The 15,527-nt window shown below is 38.9% G+C and overlaps 1 protein-coding gene across 1 annotated transcript in view; it reads right to left on the minus strand.

Moving 5' to 3' along the window:
- The window catches only part of CFAP54 (cilia and flagella associated protein 54), a gene marked incomplete at both ends in the record, with an annotated part of 316,371 nt that overhangs the window by 28,167 nt on the left and 272,677 nt on the right, over positions 1-15,527 (minus strand). Inside the window, 3 exon segments of the mRNA XM_080704815.1 lie at positions 1,225-1,299; positions 11,042-11,183; positions 15,411-15,517. Coding sequence (XP_080560941.1) covers positions 1,225-1,299; positions 11,042-11,183; positions 15,411-15,517 — 324 coding nt within the window.

Genomic DNA, 15,527 nt, shown 5'->3' on the forward strand with positions numbered 1-15,527 from the left:
TGACGGTGAAGATACAGAGAAATCAGAACCCTTGTTCACTGTTGGTAGAGGTATAAAATTGTATCTCTGCTGAGGGAAACAGTTTAGGAGTTCCACAACAAATTAAATATAGAATTACCATGTGATCCAGCAGTTTGACTCCTAGGTATATACCCCAAAGTATTGAAAACCAGGGCTCAGACAGATACTTATACACCCATCCATGTTTGTACAAAAATTATTGACAAGAGCCAAAAGATGATAAAAACCAAAATGTTCATTAATACATGAATAAATAAATGGAGTATATAGATACACTGGAATATCATTTAGCCTAATAAAGGAATAAAATACTGATACATGTTACAAAATGGGCAACCCTGCAAATATTATGCTAAATGAAATAATCCAGACAAAAGCAAATTCAGAGAGACAGAAAGTAGGAAAGAGGTTAAGATGCTGGGAAGGGCAGTGATAAAGAATGGAGAGTTAATGTCAAATGAGTATAAAGTTTCTGTTTGGGATGATGAAAGATCTTTGGAGATGTATTGTAATGCTTACAGAGCATTGCAAATATACTTAGTACCAATGACTTTATACTTTAAAACTAAAATTATATATTTTATCCTCTGTATACTTTACAATAAACATGTATATATGCTTTTTTATTCCAAAATTCAATTCTTGAAAGTTACCCCTGAGAAGATAATGCATAAATAAGGTTTAAATATGTATCAGAAGTCATCAGTCTCAATATCTATCAGTAATATCTAAATATATATAAATAGTACTTGGCATAACAGATACATAAAAGAGAATATCAAAAGGCATTGAACAGGACAAGGTAGACTTTTCACATAAAAAAAATCCATGAAATTATTGTTCGATGACAAAAGCTGGTTACAGAATATATGATCCTTTTATATAAAAATTCCAAAGTTTACACAAGTAGAAAATTCTAGATAGTCTCCAAGTGTTAGTAGGTATTATTCTCTGAGTGAAAGATTTGTGATTCTAAAATGACCCTATACATAATTTTCTGTGCTAGCTGAATATTTTTCTTTACAAAGGTATTTTTTAACCAAAGTACTCTGTTATTGTGGACTCATATTTATCACTTTTCCACATTAATTAAGGAGGGCAAGATCCTTGATATTTGCAATCAGATGTTTTCTGTGCTTCCATTTCCACAGCAAAAATAACACTTGCAAATGAATCAGTTAGTTTTAAAGGAGAGGTACATACCTCACTTAGTGGTGATAGCTCTCGGTCATTCATAAGCAGTTCCATTATTTCAGAGCAGCATGCAATAATCATGTTCTAGAAACAAGAAGAAGGAAATACAGTAAGGTTGATGACATTGGCAAAATACTGCATATTTAATTCTAAACTATCTATCTGTCTTGTTTTGCACCGTCCAACCCTAATTCCAAAGATGAGGAAGAGAGGAACAGAATTCACGATTCCTTAAGTAATCAGGGTCATTCGACAGAATACAAGATGGCCACAAAATACTGAGATCTGCAACTAATCGTGAATAACACATTATTTTAGGATTCTTTCCTTGTTAAAATTCATTTCACTGTTTCCTCCTCCTACCCACTTCACATCTGGTCCAGCCCCTGCTGTTGTGGGGGATGTGGCTATGTCATCAGCAGACAGGCATGCATGCTGCTGACCCTCTCCCCTCCCTCTTGCAACCAGCAAAATGATCCACATCAAAATAAGATATTAGGAGCCCGGCGTGGTGGCGCACACTTGTAATCCCAGCATTTGAGAGGCTGAGACAGGAGGATCACGGTTTGCAGACAGCCTCAGCTACTTAGTGAGGCCCTTTGCAACTCAGTGAGAACTTGTTTCAAAATAAAGAATTAAAAATAGGCTGAGGGTGTTCTAGAAACAAGTTTGGAGGTAGAATACCCCTGGGTTCCATCCCCAGTACTTGCAAAAAAAAAATTAAAAAGTAAGATTTTAGGAAATTAGTTTTCTTCTAAGGAGAGAAGCCAGGACTGAAGACACTCAGATTCCAGAAAAAAGTTGAGGCAGAGAAGATAAGAGTGACTGGCGAGGGAATTTTGTGGCAGGAGCAAGCAAGAGGGAGGGAACAGGGTCAGCAGCATGCACACCTGTCTATGATGACTAAGCCTCATCCCCCACTGCAGGAACACAACAGATGTGAAGAGGAGGAAGGTAGGAAGAGGAGGAAACTGAGAGGAGAGGGCACTTTTGTCCCAGTCCCCCTGGGCCTGAGGGCCGCTTTGGTGTCTACCCCTCTGGTTCCATTCTCCCTTGGGCCCTCTGCTTTGCTTACAGTTCTTGGTAGCAGACTGTGTGCTTACATATTTGTGCCTTTGCCCTTAAAACCTACTTTACTTGAGATAGCATGTATTCTTCATGTACATCTAAAAGAGTCATGGTTATAAGATTGTTAGAGATAACCTATGCCTACCTTACAATTTTACTAGCAACCAGCCCTAAGGGTAAACGTATATTTTGTATGTGTCTATATAAATGTATGTGTATATAAATATCCTAAAATTCAGAATATTAAAAGGATACAGAATAGTAATTTTAAAATGATGACTGAGCAACGTTGGTTAAAACCTTAAAAATAAGAAAACAACAATAGACCTTACAGCTCTATACCATGCTATATCTAAGTTTTAACAAATGCATACACATGGTAAAGACCCAGTTTTAGGGTTTCAAAACTACAGCCAATTCAGTTCAGTTGAACACATGTATTCAAGCTATTATTTTAGGTACTGTGGGGCACATAGATGAAGAAACAGACCCTGTCCTCGCAAAAGTTAAAATTATAAAATTACAATCTCCAAGGAAAACAGATTCCCATATAACCAAATTGAATTCCAAAGAAAATAAGGTCAGAACATAGGAAATTATGACAATTCATAAGTATCCTAAAGGTGGGAGAGAATAATTTCTAGTATGATGAACAAGAAAGATGTTCTGGAAGAAGTTCATTCAAGCTGAGTCTTAAAAGAGTGGCAGGCTTTCTCCTGAGGACAAAAACATTCCAGGGGTAGGGAGCCCTGTTGGGAAGGAGCAGGGGGCATTCAAGGAACATGAGGAATTTGGTCTTCTCTGCAGATGGGTACCGAAAGCATGGCTGTGAACATGGTGAAAAACAGACAAAATTTATAATAGGTCATTTGAAAGTAAGGAATTTGGATTTTATGGTATGGGCAATTGGGAGAAAGTAGACTGGGGGAATCAGAATGGAGGTTGCCTAAGAAATGTGATTGGACCACAGTTTCAAGGGTAGTGGCCTACAAAGAGACAAGAGGAAGAGAAGTCAGATACAAGGCTACTGAAGCCATCTGGGCAGGAAGAGACTGTGGCTAGAAGTCAGCCAGCTTCCCAGGACTAAAAAGATGGAGTAGGAGACTCCACACCCATCATGGTCCACTCTCAGGATGAGCCATCCCAACTGCCGGGCCACTTTCCCCAAGGGGAAAACACATCCACTCCCGTTTTAGCAAATAAATGGTTTATCCACCATTTATTCATTCACCGGTAATCCTCTAACTGGTCTCTATTTCTATATTTCTAATTGAGTTCTTAGGACCAAAGTATGTCTTCTCTCTACATAAAAGGCTTCAGTAATGGTCATGATGGTTTATTGTCAGGATTTTGTCAAAAGCTACCAAGCAAAATGACACTGTCTATATCATTAATCATTTCACGTAACGGATGAAAAGAGCAGTGTCACCCAATAAGTGCCAGCTGCTGCCTGTCTCGTTTATCATGCAGAGATTTTGTCTCATCAACCTTTGATTACCCTGGCATCATTTGCAGTAAACTGCCTACGCACATGGTGAAACTGGCCGATTTGGGGTTGGGACTGTGAACAGCCAGGTATCTTTGCTACCAAAGAAATGAAGACGGGAAAAGTACACAACTTCTTACTCCCTGTCAGAAAGCGGCTGAAGGCTTGCTCTTGCTGGTGCAGGGCGGGGAGGGGGCGCACTGAACCGTGCTCAGTCTTTGAAACTGTAATAGTTTGGATGTAAAATGTCCCCCTAAGGCTCATGTGTTGAAGACTTGGTCCCATGGTGGCTGCTGGGAGATGGTGGGAACTAGAGGAGGTGGGGCTTACTTGAAGGAGGTGGGTCATTGGGACACCCTTTGAAGGAATTATCTTTGTCTCTAGTCTCTTACGTATGTGTCTCCCTTACATATGTCCCCCTTCTCTCCTTACTAACAAATAGTGAGCAGTTTTGCTCTATCATTCATTTCTGCTAAAATAAATCTTTCTTGTTTTTAATTTGATTTATGTCAGATATTTTATCACAGTGCAGTGATGGAAATCTATTGAACACAGTCATTTCTCCCTCAATAAAAATACCTGAGGATTCTATGAGGGATGGCCATCAACCTATTAAAGGTGACTTCAACCTATTAAAACCAATCCTTGGACTTAGTGGAAATCCTCATCATCTATCTTCTATAATATGGGAGGGGAAAAAACCTTCCTAAGTTGTTTTCTAGCTTTCAGGGTCTTCCTTCATTCTCTCCTTCACATACTAGCATGCTTGTCTTATCAAATTGTAGGGTGCACGGTGATATGACCTGGAAGGTGAGATAATGCTCCCAGTCTCCTCCTATACCCAAATCCCAGTCCCACTTTCCCACTGACATTTCCTGCAGAACAAGGTTTATCCACCGTTTATTCATTCACCATCTGCGGGCTACCTCCCACATGCCACGGACTGGTGACAGGAGATGAACACAAGACACCAAGAGAGCCTTGAGGAGCTCTTGGTCTAGAGAGAGGAATGAGAGGAAGATTCTCCTCCAGCACTGTGTGGCTGATCAGAGTGGGAGGAGCACTTATCTCCACCATCTCTCCAGCTCCTCCCACCACTGCGTTCCAGGTGCTTCTGCCACAACAGATCTCGTATTGTCCCCAGACTGTAAGATTCGGTTCCATGACTTCCTGTCTCATCTCTTGCTCTATCTTTGGTCTGGAATGAGTTTTCTCCACAGGTCTCCAACTAGAAGTTCCACAAATAACTGATGAGAAAGCACTAGATATTGGAGACTTAAAGATGAATAAGACCCATGAGCAAAGGAATTCATAGTCAGGAGAGAGAAAGAGACAGATAAATGGCTAAGGGTATAGGATTTGGGGGGTTGCAAGAAAATGTTACTTTAATCTATAGAGGCTATAAAATACTATCTGAACTATATAAAAGGTAAAAAAAAATCTAGCTCAGATTTCTCAGTACACACACACACACACACACACACACACACACACACAGTTCTATGTAAATGAGATTTTAAAAATAACAAATTAGAATAGGTTTATAATCAAGAAGGTAGGATTTCAGACTTTACTCTTCTATGTGTCATAGAATATACATAATAGGAAAATTAGAAAACAGGAAGTCAGATAAACTAAGTTGAACATAATACAAAGCTGACTGACAGAAGGTAAGAGAAGAAATGAAGCACTGTACAGGCTGAGCTGGAGGGACAGTATTACGGAGTTGGAGCCAAATGACACTGATGTTGGAGGGCTGGTTTGGATGTCAGAGAGATGCAAGAGCTAGCCAATTGATGCTATAGTCCGGATATGGCTTATGTGCCCCAAAGATTTGTGTGATTCAAAGGCTGGTCCCCAGAATGGTAGCACTGGGAGATGCTATGGGTGGTCAATAACTGGGGCTTAGAGAAATGTCCTTACGTTACTGAGGGTGTGTTCTGTGTGCTCTCAGTAGAAGTTCTTCCACAACCCCTTGAATTCTCTTGAGAGAGTTGTTATATAGCAAGGGCAAGTTAGCCCCACCCAGCTCTGTTTCCTGACTCAAGCTGTGGTCCTTATTCAACTGGGCCACACCATTTGCCATCCATCATGGGCCCCTCCCCAAGGCCAGACTCTGTACCGTGCTGTCTGAATGTCCAAAAGAGTAAGCTAAATAAATGTCTTTTCTTCTTAAGCATCTTATGTCAGGTATTTTGTATAGTTACAGAAAGCTAGCTGCTACACTTGAGGAAAAGATTTTATTGTGTGTTATTAAGGAAGTTACCTTTGAATGTTCCTATGAAAGACTGTAAAGATTTAAATTATTTTCAGTCGCTTCTTACATCAGATTTTGAATGCCAGAGTTTGCTAAGAGAAGGCTACCAGGTGTCTGGGGTCATGATGAATGAACTCTGGATACAATAAATGGTCACACTCATAAAATGATTAAGCTCCTTCAAGACAGAGACCTAGTGGTTTTCTCTATGCTTTCAGTATTTTGATATTGGGGACTTATTGGCTAGATACTAATTTTAATTGCCTTGTACCATCCAGGCATCCCATATATATTTGCTGAGCCAATCTTAGGCAACCTGGAAAGTTGCCTAAGATTCCTTATCTGAGTATACTATCATTTCAAATCAGTGAGTGTATGCCTCTTAAAAGATGGTTTGCATCTTTCTTATGCTTTAAAGCACCTATACGCTCTGACCATATCCTTAAGCTCTGAATGACAGACTGAAATAACCCAGTCATTCTGAGCCAGCATTGTTCATTCAGGATGCACAGGTTTTCAAGCCAGAAGTGACTAGAACACCTGTTCTACAGCCTTCCTAATTAATCTTAAATTAGTATCCGTGCTCTAAAGTTCTTGGCTTATTCTGGACCCTAGAGGTTTTGTGAAAGAAAAATAGGAGGGGGACAAAAAAGAATGAGATTCATTAGCTCACATAGCAACCAAAGGCACATTTTTGGACCCTTATACTCAATCACCCTCCAACAATATATACTGTATAGAAATAAATACATCAGATTATAGAAGTTGTGAAATCCTGTCCAATTCCCGACCAGAATTGATCTCTTCAAGTGTCCTAGTTAACTTCTAATTAGCTCCGAGTGGAGGTTGTCATGACAATGAACTAGCAAATTTAGTCAATGAGATTTATTTGATATAACCCAGAAACTAGCTTTTTTTTCCCCCTCAGTGATGGTTAGAGTTTGGAAAAAAGAAAAATGTATATGTTATTTCCATTTATCGATTTTCAATGCTGTAAGCTAGTTTGCTTGCCAATTCATCTCACTAAACATCAGTATTTTTTCCATCTAGTGTTGGGTTTTCTTTCATTTATAGAACTAGATTGACCTGGAACATGCCCAAAATGCCCTGCTGCTTTAAAGCTAAAGAAACACTTTCTAACTGGATAAACCAACTAAAAACACAGAAGAGTCATAAATAATCTAAGAGTTGAAATAATGCTATAAATTTATACTGACTACCAATTCCAGTCTCAAAGTCGTGCATGGGAGTGTGATGGAGGGGTGAGGGATGCGGTGGGGAGGGCTCCAAGGGCTGTGTGCACGTGTTTTTCTGACACACTCTACCCCAGTATGATGTAAAATTACAATGTACAAAATTAAAAAATACAGAAGAGAAAATCAAGATTGGAAGAAACTGATTCTCCCCAAGGGCTGACCCACTGCCACATACCACTCAAGCCTGGACGTAAGAGCAAACTGCCAACTTTCACTAAGGCAAGGTAGGCCCTCTGGGTCCCTTCCTCGACTTACAGCCAAACACCACCACCCCAGGCATCCCCACTTAAAATGGCTTTATTTAAATTTGCAGTGGACCTCTTCACTCCGGTAAATGGCTCATTTCATTGAATTTGATATCTACGTCTGACAACCGCGTATGTCCTGGTGCTTTGCTCCACAGAAAGACTCATCTTCCCATCTCATAGCAGTTTTTGAGTGAAAACATTACTTATTTAAGAGATGAGAGGAAAATGAGTCCCAGGAAAGGATATCTGGCTAATCCTAGGTAGTAAAGTAGAAAGCACATTCTAGAATTCTTACTCTTATAAATATCGATCTCCTGGTTCAATCTAAGCTAAAAGGACAGATGGATTGGGGAGAAAAGAATCACTTTCCATATACAAACTATATAAGAGTGGATTTAGGGACATTTTCAGCAAGAATATTCTGGACCATGGCTCAAAGATAGCAATCTGATAAACTGTGATTGTATGTGCTCTTCAAAAGAAGAGTGAAAATTAAGAGAGCCGAATTCTTCTTGAAAATAGACATGAAAGGCAAGAGGCACTTTCGTTTTTTTTTTTTTTTAAAAACTTCATCTCTATATAAAATATTCTGAGTTTGAGATAGTTTGAGCTATATAATCTTTTGGAGGATTTAAGGATTCAGTTTATCAGTAAGAATCACAATTCATATTGCAACATCTGAGGACATCAAAAATAACGTGCAACCCAAATTCTAAGACAGCTGTTCTATGATAAATCCAAGCACAGAACGCAGAAGACGTAAATGCTACTAGGTGGCATTTTGCAAAGGCTAACTATGCTCGCCTGGTAGATTCTCTTACATCTGGGCTGGTTGCGTTCATGCTAATAAAAAATGTATTCACTCATTTGTAAATTGAGACGTAAAATGCCAACAAGCTATACTCTGAAAATCAGGCAAGTTGCCAACTTTTGCACTTTCTTAAGACTTATCAAAAACATTCTTTATTTGTGTGTGTAGTACTGGGGATTTACCCCCGAGACGCTCTATCACCAAACTATATCCCCAACCCAATTTTATTTTTTTATTATGAAACAGGGTCTTGCTAATTTGCCAAGGATCTTGTTAGGTTGCTGAGGATGGCCTCAAACCTGTCATTCTCCTGTCTCAGATTCCCAAGTACTGGGATTACAGGTATGTGCCACCACAGCTGGCTTCAATAATATTCCTTAAGAATTAAAAATGTTTTGGTACTGGTAACCAATTAGATATAAATGTAGCAGAAAACACTTGAGAAAAAATATCTATTTCTTGGTTCATATATGAAGATATGATGACCAATCTTACTAACATGTGTGGACTAGAGTAGGGGAAGTATGGGGGTGATCCTATCAAGTGCTGTGTGTATGTATGTTTGTATCACTTTGAACCTCACTATAATTCATAATTATAATATACCAATAAATATATATTTAAAAATAAAAAATATCTACTACACCAAAAATAGATGATCCTAAAAACTTTCAGAGAAGAAGAAAAGCAGAGATGGACCTAAGTAGCTTGGAACTCAACCAGGAAAGCAATGAAGGGAGCCCCAGAATCAGAGCCACACAGTAAGCATTAAGAGTAGTCAGGTTTTAACTGGAGAAGGATGATGGAAGATTCCAGAATTAAAAACAGAATTGAGATACCACATGATCAGTATAAACCTTTGAGTAAACATCTATGGGTGAACATAGGAGATTTGATGTAATGAATGGAGGAAAAGATAAGGATAAAAGACAAGTCAAGAAAACTAAACATAAGAAAGGAAAATAACTATAGGACACTACCTAACTTGGCGATGAATACTGTCACAGGGTCATTATAACATAAACACTAAATATTGATTTAACTAGATCCTGTGATATAATAATATTTAGAAGGGAAGGGAAATCAAGTTGGGAGTATATTGTAAGTTAGATAAATCTTGCATACTGTTACAGAAAATTAAGAGCATATCTAAAAGTGGTACTTTAAAAAAAAAAACAATGATTTGTGGCTGTCATTAGCACTATTCAGCAATATTTCTGGCTTTTGTAATTCCATGCTTATAGGAGGATTCTTTGGCCAATGAGGCATTAGTGGAAGCAATATCATGGAAACTTTAAGAGCCTGTGAGTTGATCCCTTTCTTTCCTCCTACTACAATGACTGAGATGTTCCCTATGAGGAAGTTGTCACCAGCCCACAGGCTGGTATGAGGAGATGCAGGGCATGTCTCTGGTTGACCCACTCAGACTTGGAGGTCGTCTGCTACCTTGCCTTGCATAAGTGATGCTGCTTATTATTTATAGACTTGGAAGCAAGTAACAAAAGAGACCACGGGGAGAACTGAAACTGGCTGCCTCTGTAGAGCAGAACTGTTGGGTCAGGAGAGGTTGGGCAGACCATTCCCTTTCATTTTACACCTTCTGGATCTATAATTATGATAACTACAGAATATAAATCTGGAGAAATTGGATTAATGAAGAATGGAAATCTAAAGAACCAATGATCAGAAGAGAAATGTGTTCCCTACCTTTACCCTAGCGGGTAAGGAATTTCCACTCTACTCCCCAAGGAGGAGGGACACTTCCACAGCTTTTGGACCCATTGCTAATTTACCCCAGGTGAGAGGAGAGACCTAACTGCTGAGTGAGTTATGAGAAAACACAGATGCAGCTCCTCATGGGAAACCTTTGTTTACAGGTTTTGAAGGCACTCTACTTGCGGGACTATTATTCTCCTTTTCCATGCAGTAAGCTCAGCAGGGAGCAGAAGGGAAATGGGGAAACCCTGTGGGTACACATGTGTGCTAGATGATTATGTGCCTAGGTGGGCAAGCATAGCTAATTCAGCAGTAAAATATTAATAAGCTCATTGGACTACAGATAGAAAACTGTGGCTGCTAATCAACTTTGTCTATGATGATAATGTAATGGTGATCTCTATCTGTCTCCTGTGGCCCATTTTTCAATGGGTTCAGAACTCCAGAGCCATAGAAAAGAAATGGTCAGCCCTATCTAAAACACGAATATCAGTCGGCCCCAAAACTGCACATCACTGTGATCTGGTTAATAACATACTATAAGGATTATCACCCATTTCCCATTTTTGGTGAGAAAAACACATCTGCATAAAATTTTTTCTGAAAGACTATAGCTTATCTGTATTTTTTACTTCGTTTTTTTTTTACACAATTGGATACTAAAATATTTAAATAATAGAATGAAAGGCAAAAACAGTAATATGAGGTTGCAAAGCATTGTCTCTTGGGAGTCACAGTTATATTTGAACAGTCTCTTGATTGGCAGATTCTTGTAATCAGTATGCTTCAAAGAATTTTGAAGGAAACATTTGAATCCTATCTAGTACTATCAGTAAAGAAAGAAAATAGAGGGCAGAAAAATCACAAAGTTCAAGTTTAGTTATGCAGCTTTGCCTTGATGAAGTAAAAAATAATTTTAATAATTAAGTTTAATGATCTCCATCTTACAATAAAGACATCATTTTCCATTATTTAATAACTTACTTCCACATCTGTGTCAATTGATTTCTTTTCCACTTCTTCCATTTTATGTACATTTTCATTTGAAGTGACTTCAGGAATCGCTGGCAATGAGAGTTCAGCGATTTGTGCAAGATTGGATAGTTTCTCGTGAATTGAAATAACTCTAAAAATAGCAAATACACATATATGTCTTTTAATTTGAAAAGCTAAGAAAGGCATTTATTTATTTTTCGAGCCCATAAGACATATAAAGGAAGCCCTTATTTCCTTAACAATAGATTTCTGACTTTTCCAACCATCACCCATCCAATCATTCCTTCACTTAAGAAACATGAGCAGAGACACTTCTTTCTCATCATGTTCATTGTCCACTTATACACTCAGATGAAGGACAGAAGAAGCTTGCAAGGGCATAATGAAAGACAGGTACATGCCCAAATGATTCTTGAAGATAAAAATAAATATCTACACCGGCAAGGAAACTCTAGGCAAAAACAAAAGATTTACTCCTATGTAAATCTTAATGTAATGTAGGTTTGGTTGATCTAAAGGTAAGAAGTATGAAGAAGCCAATGGGTGAGCCTGTCACACTTAAGTGTGTGTGTGTGTGTCTGTTGGGGTGGGATAGGGAAGGAGAGTCTGGGTAGGGAGGTAGGGTAAAGAATCTAGGGAAAAAAAGAAAAGAAAAAAAAAACAAGAGCCAAAATGGAAGTAGAAGATGCAGTGGCAATAATGAGGGATGCTGGGGTACAGCATGATGTGCACGTGTGCATACATGTATGTGTGTGTATTCACACATGTGTGCATGCCTCCAGCCTAGGGAGGAGGTAAATTGCTATGCAAAATAAGTAAATGATTTAAAAAGCAAGAAATACACACAAGAATGTTGATTTTCTAGTTTTCTGCAACATCCTCATCTGTATAGTTTAATTCTTGATTATCCTAACAATTCTTCTTGACAATAAAAAGCTTTCTTTTAAAAAGTACCTTTATATACAAAAAGATTTTAACTCATGTAGTGTTGTTGGTTTTTTTTTTTTTTTTTTTGTGTGTGTGTGTGTGTGTGTGTGTGTGTGTGTGAGATACCAGAGATTGAACCCTGGCACATTCTGCCTCCAAGCTATACCTCCAGCCCTATTTTTTCATTCTTATTTTGAAACAGGGTCTCACTAAGTTGCAGAGGGCCTCATTAAGCAGCTGAGGCTGGCCACGAACCTGTGATCCTCCTGTCTCAGCCTCCCAAGTACTGGGATTACCAGTGTGCACCACCGTGCCTGACTAATTCATGTAGTATTTTAAGGGAACTTTTCTGTTAGAAAGACAACAGTAATAAAAATGTAAAGATCTGTTGTTAGAAAATTTGCCCACAAAAAAATGGGTCATCTCGCAGGTGTGGTGGCGCACACTTGTAATCCCCGCGCTTCGGAGGTGGAAACAGGAGGATCACGCTAGTTTGAAGCCAACCTCGCTGGCTTAAGAGACCCTGTTTCCAAATAAATATAAAATAAATATAAAATAGATCTGGGAGGGTAGCCTGCAGGTAGAAGGGTTTTTAGGTACCCTAGTACCACCAAAAAAAAAAAGGGGGTTATCTCCAATAATGCTAGGAAAGCTGCCTGATGCATTGGAGAGAGAAGAGAATTAGGACTTCAGGGAACTGGAGTCACACTGGTTCCATTGCACATCAGCCACAGGACCTCAGGCAAGGCACTTAACCTCCTGACCCTGAGATTCCTTCTTCTATAAGACAGAACCCCTCCATCTATTTACAGGGTTTTCATAAGAAGAAAATAGCGTAACTATATATTCTTAACCATGAAAAACCACACAAAGGAAAGATGGCATTTTAAAACACCATTCTTCATTCTAATACCTAGACAAAGAACTCTGATCTCTCTTCCAAAAGTAGCACAGGACTGGGAGTATAGCTCAGAGGTAGTGTGCTTGCGTGGCATGAGCAAGGCCCTGAGTTCAACCCCCAGCGCTGCAAATCAAGTCAAATCAAAACTGCTTTTTTTTAAAAAAAAAATTGAGATTGTAAGGATAAACTATTCCTTGAAGTGTGGGCTGCAGATTGTTCATGAATATCCAGAACTGTTAGTGTCTATTTCAAAGTAAAAAAAAAAAAAAAGTCAGTCTAGCTCTGTAAAGAGCAGTTCATGACTGGGCAAAGGCTGGGCCTCAGCAAAATTTCCTAATTTTGTTGATTAGCGATGCTGGCCTATGACCTCTGCCTAGGTTTTTTGCCATTTGGTTAAAAAGTAAAAAGAAAACACAATGACCCTCAGGTGCCCCTTTGTCTCAGCTTAGACCCAATCCTCATGATGTGACCTTGGTTGCCGGATGTCCCACCCCTTCCTCTCTTCTGTGGTCTGCCCTTGCTCCTCATACCCTCTGTCCACCTTGGACCCTTCACTTCTCCCCTCCAGACCAAGGATTTGGTCCAGCTTTTTGACCTTCCACCTTGGAACCCACTACCCTGGCTGGTACCTATGGCCTGTGCCCTTCTTGGGCACTCCCTCACCCAGTCAGCCTTGGCCAGGAGGACAGAACACAGCTGGAAGTAGAAACATGGATGACAGAAATTTTATAGGCAAGAGAAGTATTCAGAGACCTCCAACAGCATAACTACCACTTAAGACAGAAGTGTGTAGAAGCCTTTATGTGAGCTTATTGAGAATACTATCTTTTTCTTTGTTGTTGTAAGAAAAACACCAAGAATTGTAAAAAAATATTTTTATGAGAACTTAAATAGGAGATGGGGAAGTGACCAATACAAGGAGAATCTTCTCTTTTTTTTTTCCTAGCCCATTTTTTTCCTAGCCCATTTTACTCCTACTTTCCCTTAAAGGATGAACAAATCCTGTGTTGACCCCCAGAAGAAGAACAGAAGGAATGTCAGCCAGAGTGAAAAAAAAAAAAAAAAAAACGGTCCATTTTCATGGTGCCACCAAAGAACAGGCTTGATGAAAGATTGTCAGGCGCCATTCTGTGTGATGACCTCAGTGGCAGGGGCTTGTCCCGATTTTAGTAACTCTACTGTTGCTCACAAACATTGAAATGTAGAACTTATTGGAACAATGAAAATGAAGCCTATTTATTTGAGGACTTTCTCCTCTATAGGAGTTAAAATTATTTTCATTATATGGTTCTGAAAAACAACACACCTGCAATGTTGGTACAAAATTTCTTAATTCTGTTGCTTAGCTATGATGGTATAGTACCTGTGCCTAGGTTTTCTGCCATTCTGCTTTAACAATAAAAAGAATGCAAGAAAACTGAATAATTAAAAGTCTGCCAGCTACTGAAACACCTCTTGTTTTATTCTCTTTCATAGTGAGGCCAAAAAGTCCTTCAAAATGAAAATCATGGAGCATGAACAGGACTCTCCAGGGAAGGACAGAGAGGCCACAGTTCTCCACTCACTGAGCTTTCATGGGGAGCCTGGCGGGGCCAAGAGCTGACACTGGCAAACACCACGATAACGTTTTCAGCTTTCCAAAGCATGTTCATCCATCACCTGGCCTGATCCTATCAATAATCTGAGAGCTAAGCAGACCAGGTAGCATCCTTGCCGGCTTGGAGTGGAGAAGCAGAGGCTAAAGGTCAAGAGGGCAATGAATAATGGCATAACAAAACAGATTAGCTAAGTCATGAAGAAACTTTGAAAGAATTAATGAAAAACAAAGAGTTGTTTTTAAATTGCATTAAAAAAGAATCAGAGAGAGAGAGAGAGAGAGAGAGAGAGAGAGAGAGAAACCCAGTATGTAAAAAATTAGAGAGCAGTCCATTTGATGGAGAGGGAGGGACATGTCAGGCGGAAGAGAAGATTTTTGACTCTCGGAAGAATAGAAAAGAGAACTGAGTACAGAGGGAAAGGTGAGACAAGGTTGCTCGTGGGGTTGGGGCTGAATTTTGCAATGCAATATGGAAGCATATTACTTTTTAAAGACACCAAATTTGTGGGCAAAATATGATACAAACAATATTTTTGTACTCTATAGCCTCTATGAATTGTCATGTATTCTTCCTCCCACAACTTAAGGTTGTTGTGTTATATTATTATTATTATTATTATTATTATTATTATTATTATTATTATTTCAATTTTGACAATGAGGAGACTGAGGCACAGAGAGGTTAAGTAACTGTTTAGGGTCATAAAGACAGTAAGGGAAACAACGGGTATTTGAACCAAAGCACACTGGATCCAGAGTTTACGCTCTTAACCACAATAATATAGTGCTCTTCTAAATAAAAGGAAGACCTTTCTAAAAATTTAATGTAAAAGACCACCTCTGCTTTGCACTGTACATTACTGAAACAGTCTATTCTTAAGAGAAATAATTGCAAAGAGCATTAGAGCTGAGAATGATCCATTTTTACTTGCCTGTTTAGTGGAAGCCAGAGAGAGCCAGCACATACGACGTTAAGTGGGGAATGTTTGACATCTAAAATCTTTATGGGCTTTGTATTATATGCATACAATAATAAAACCTGTAAAATA

This window comes from Muscardinus avellanarius, assembly GCF_963383645.1.
Source record: "Muscardinus avellanarius genome assembly, chromosome: 11".
NCBI lineage: Eukaryota > Metazoa > Chordata > Mammalia > Rodentia > Gliridae > Muscardinus > Muscardinus avellanarius.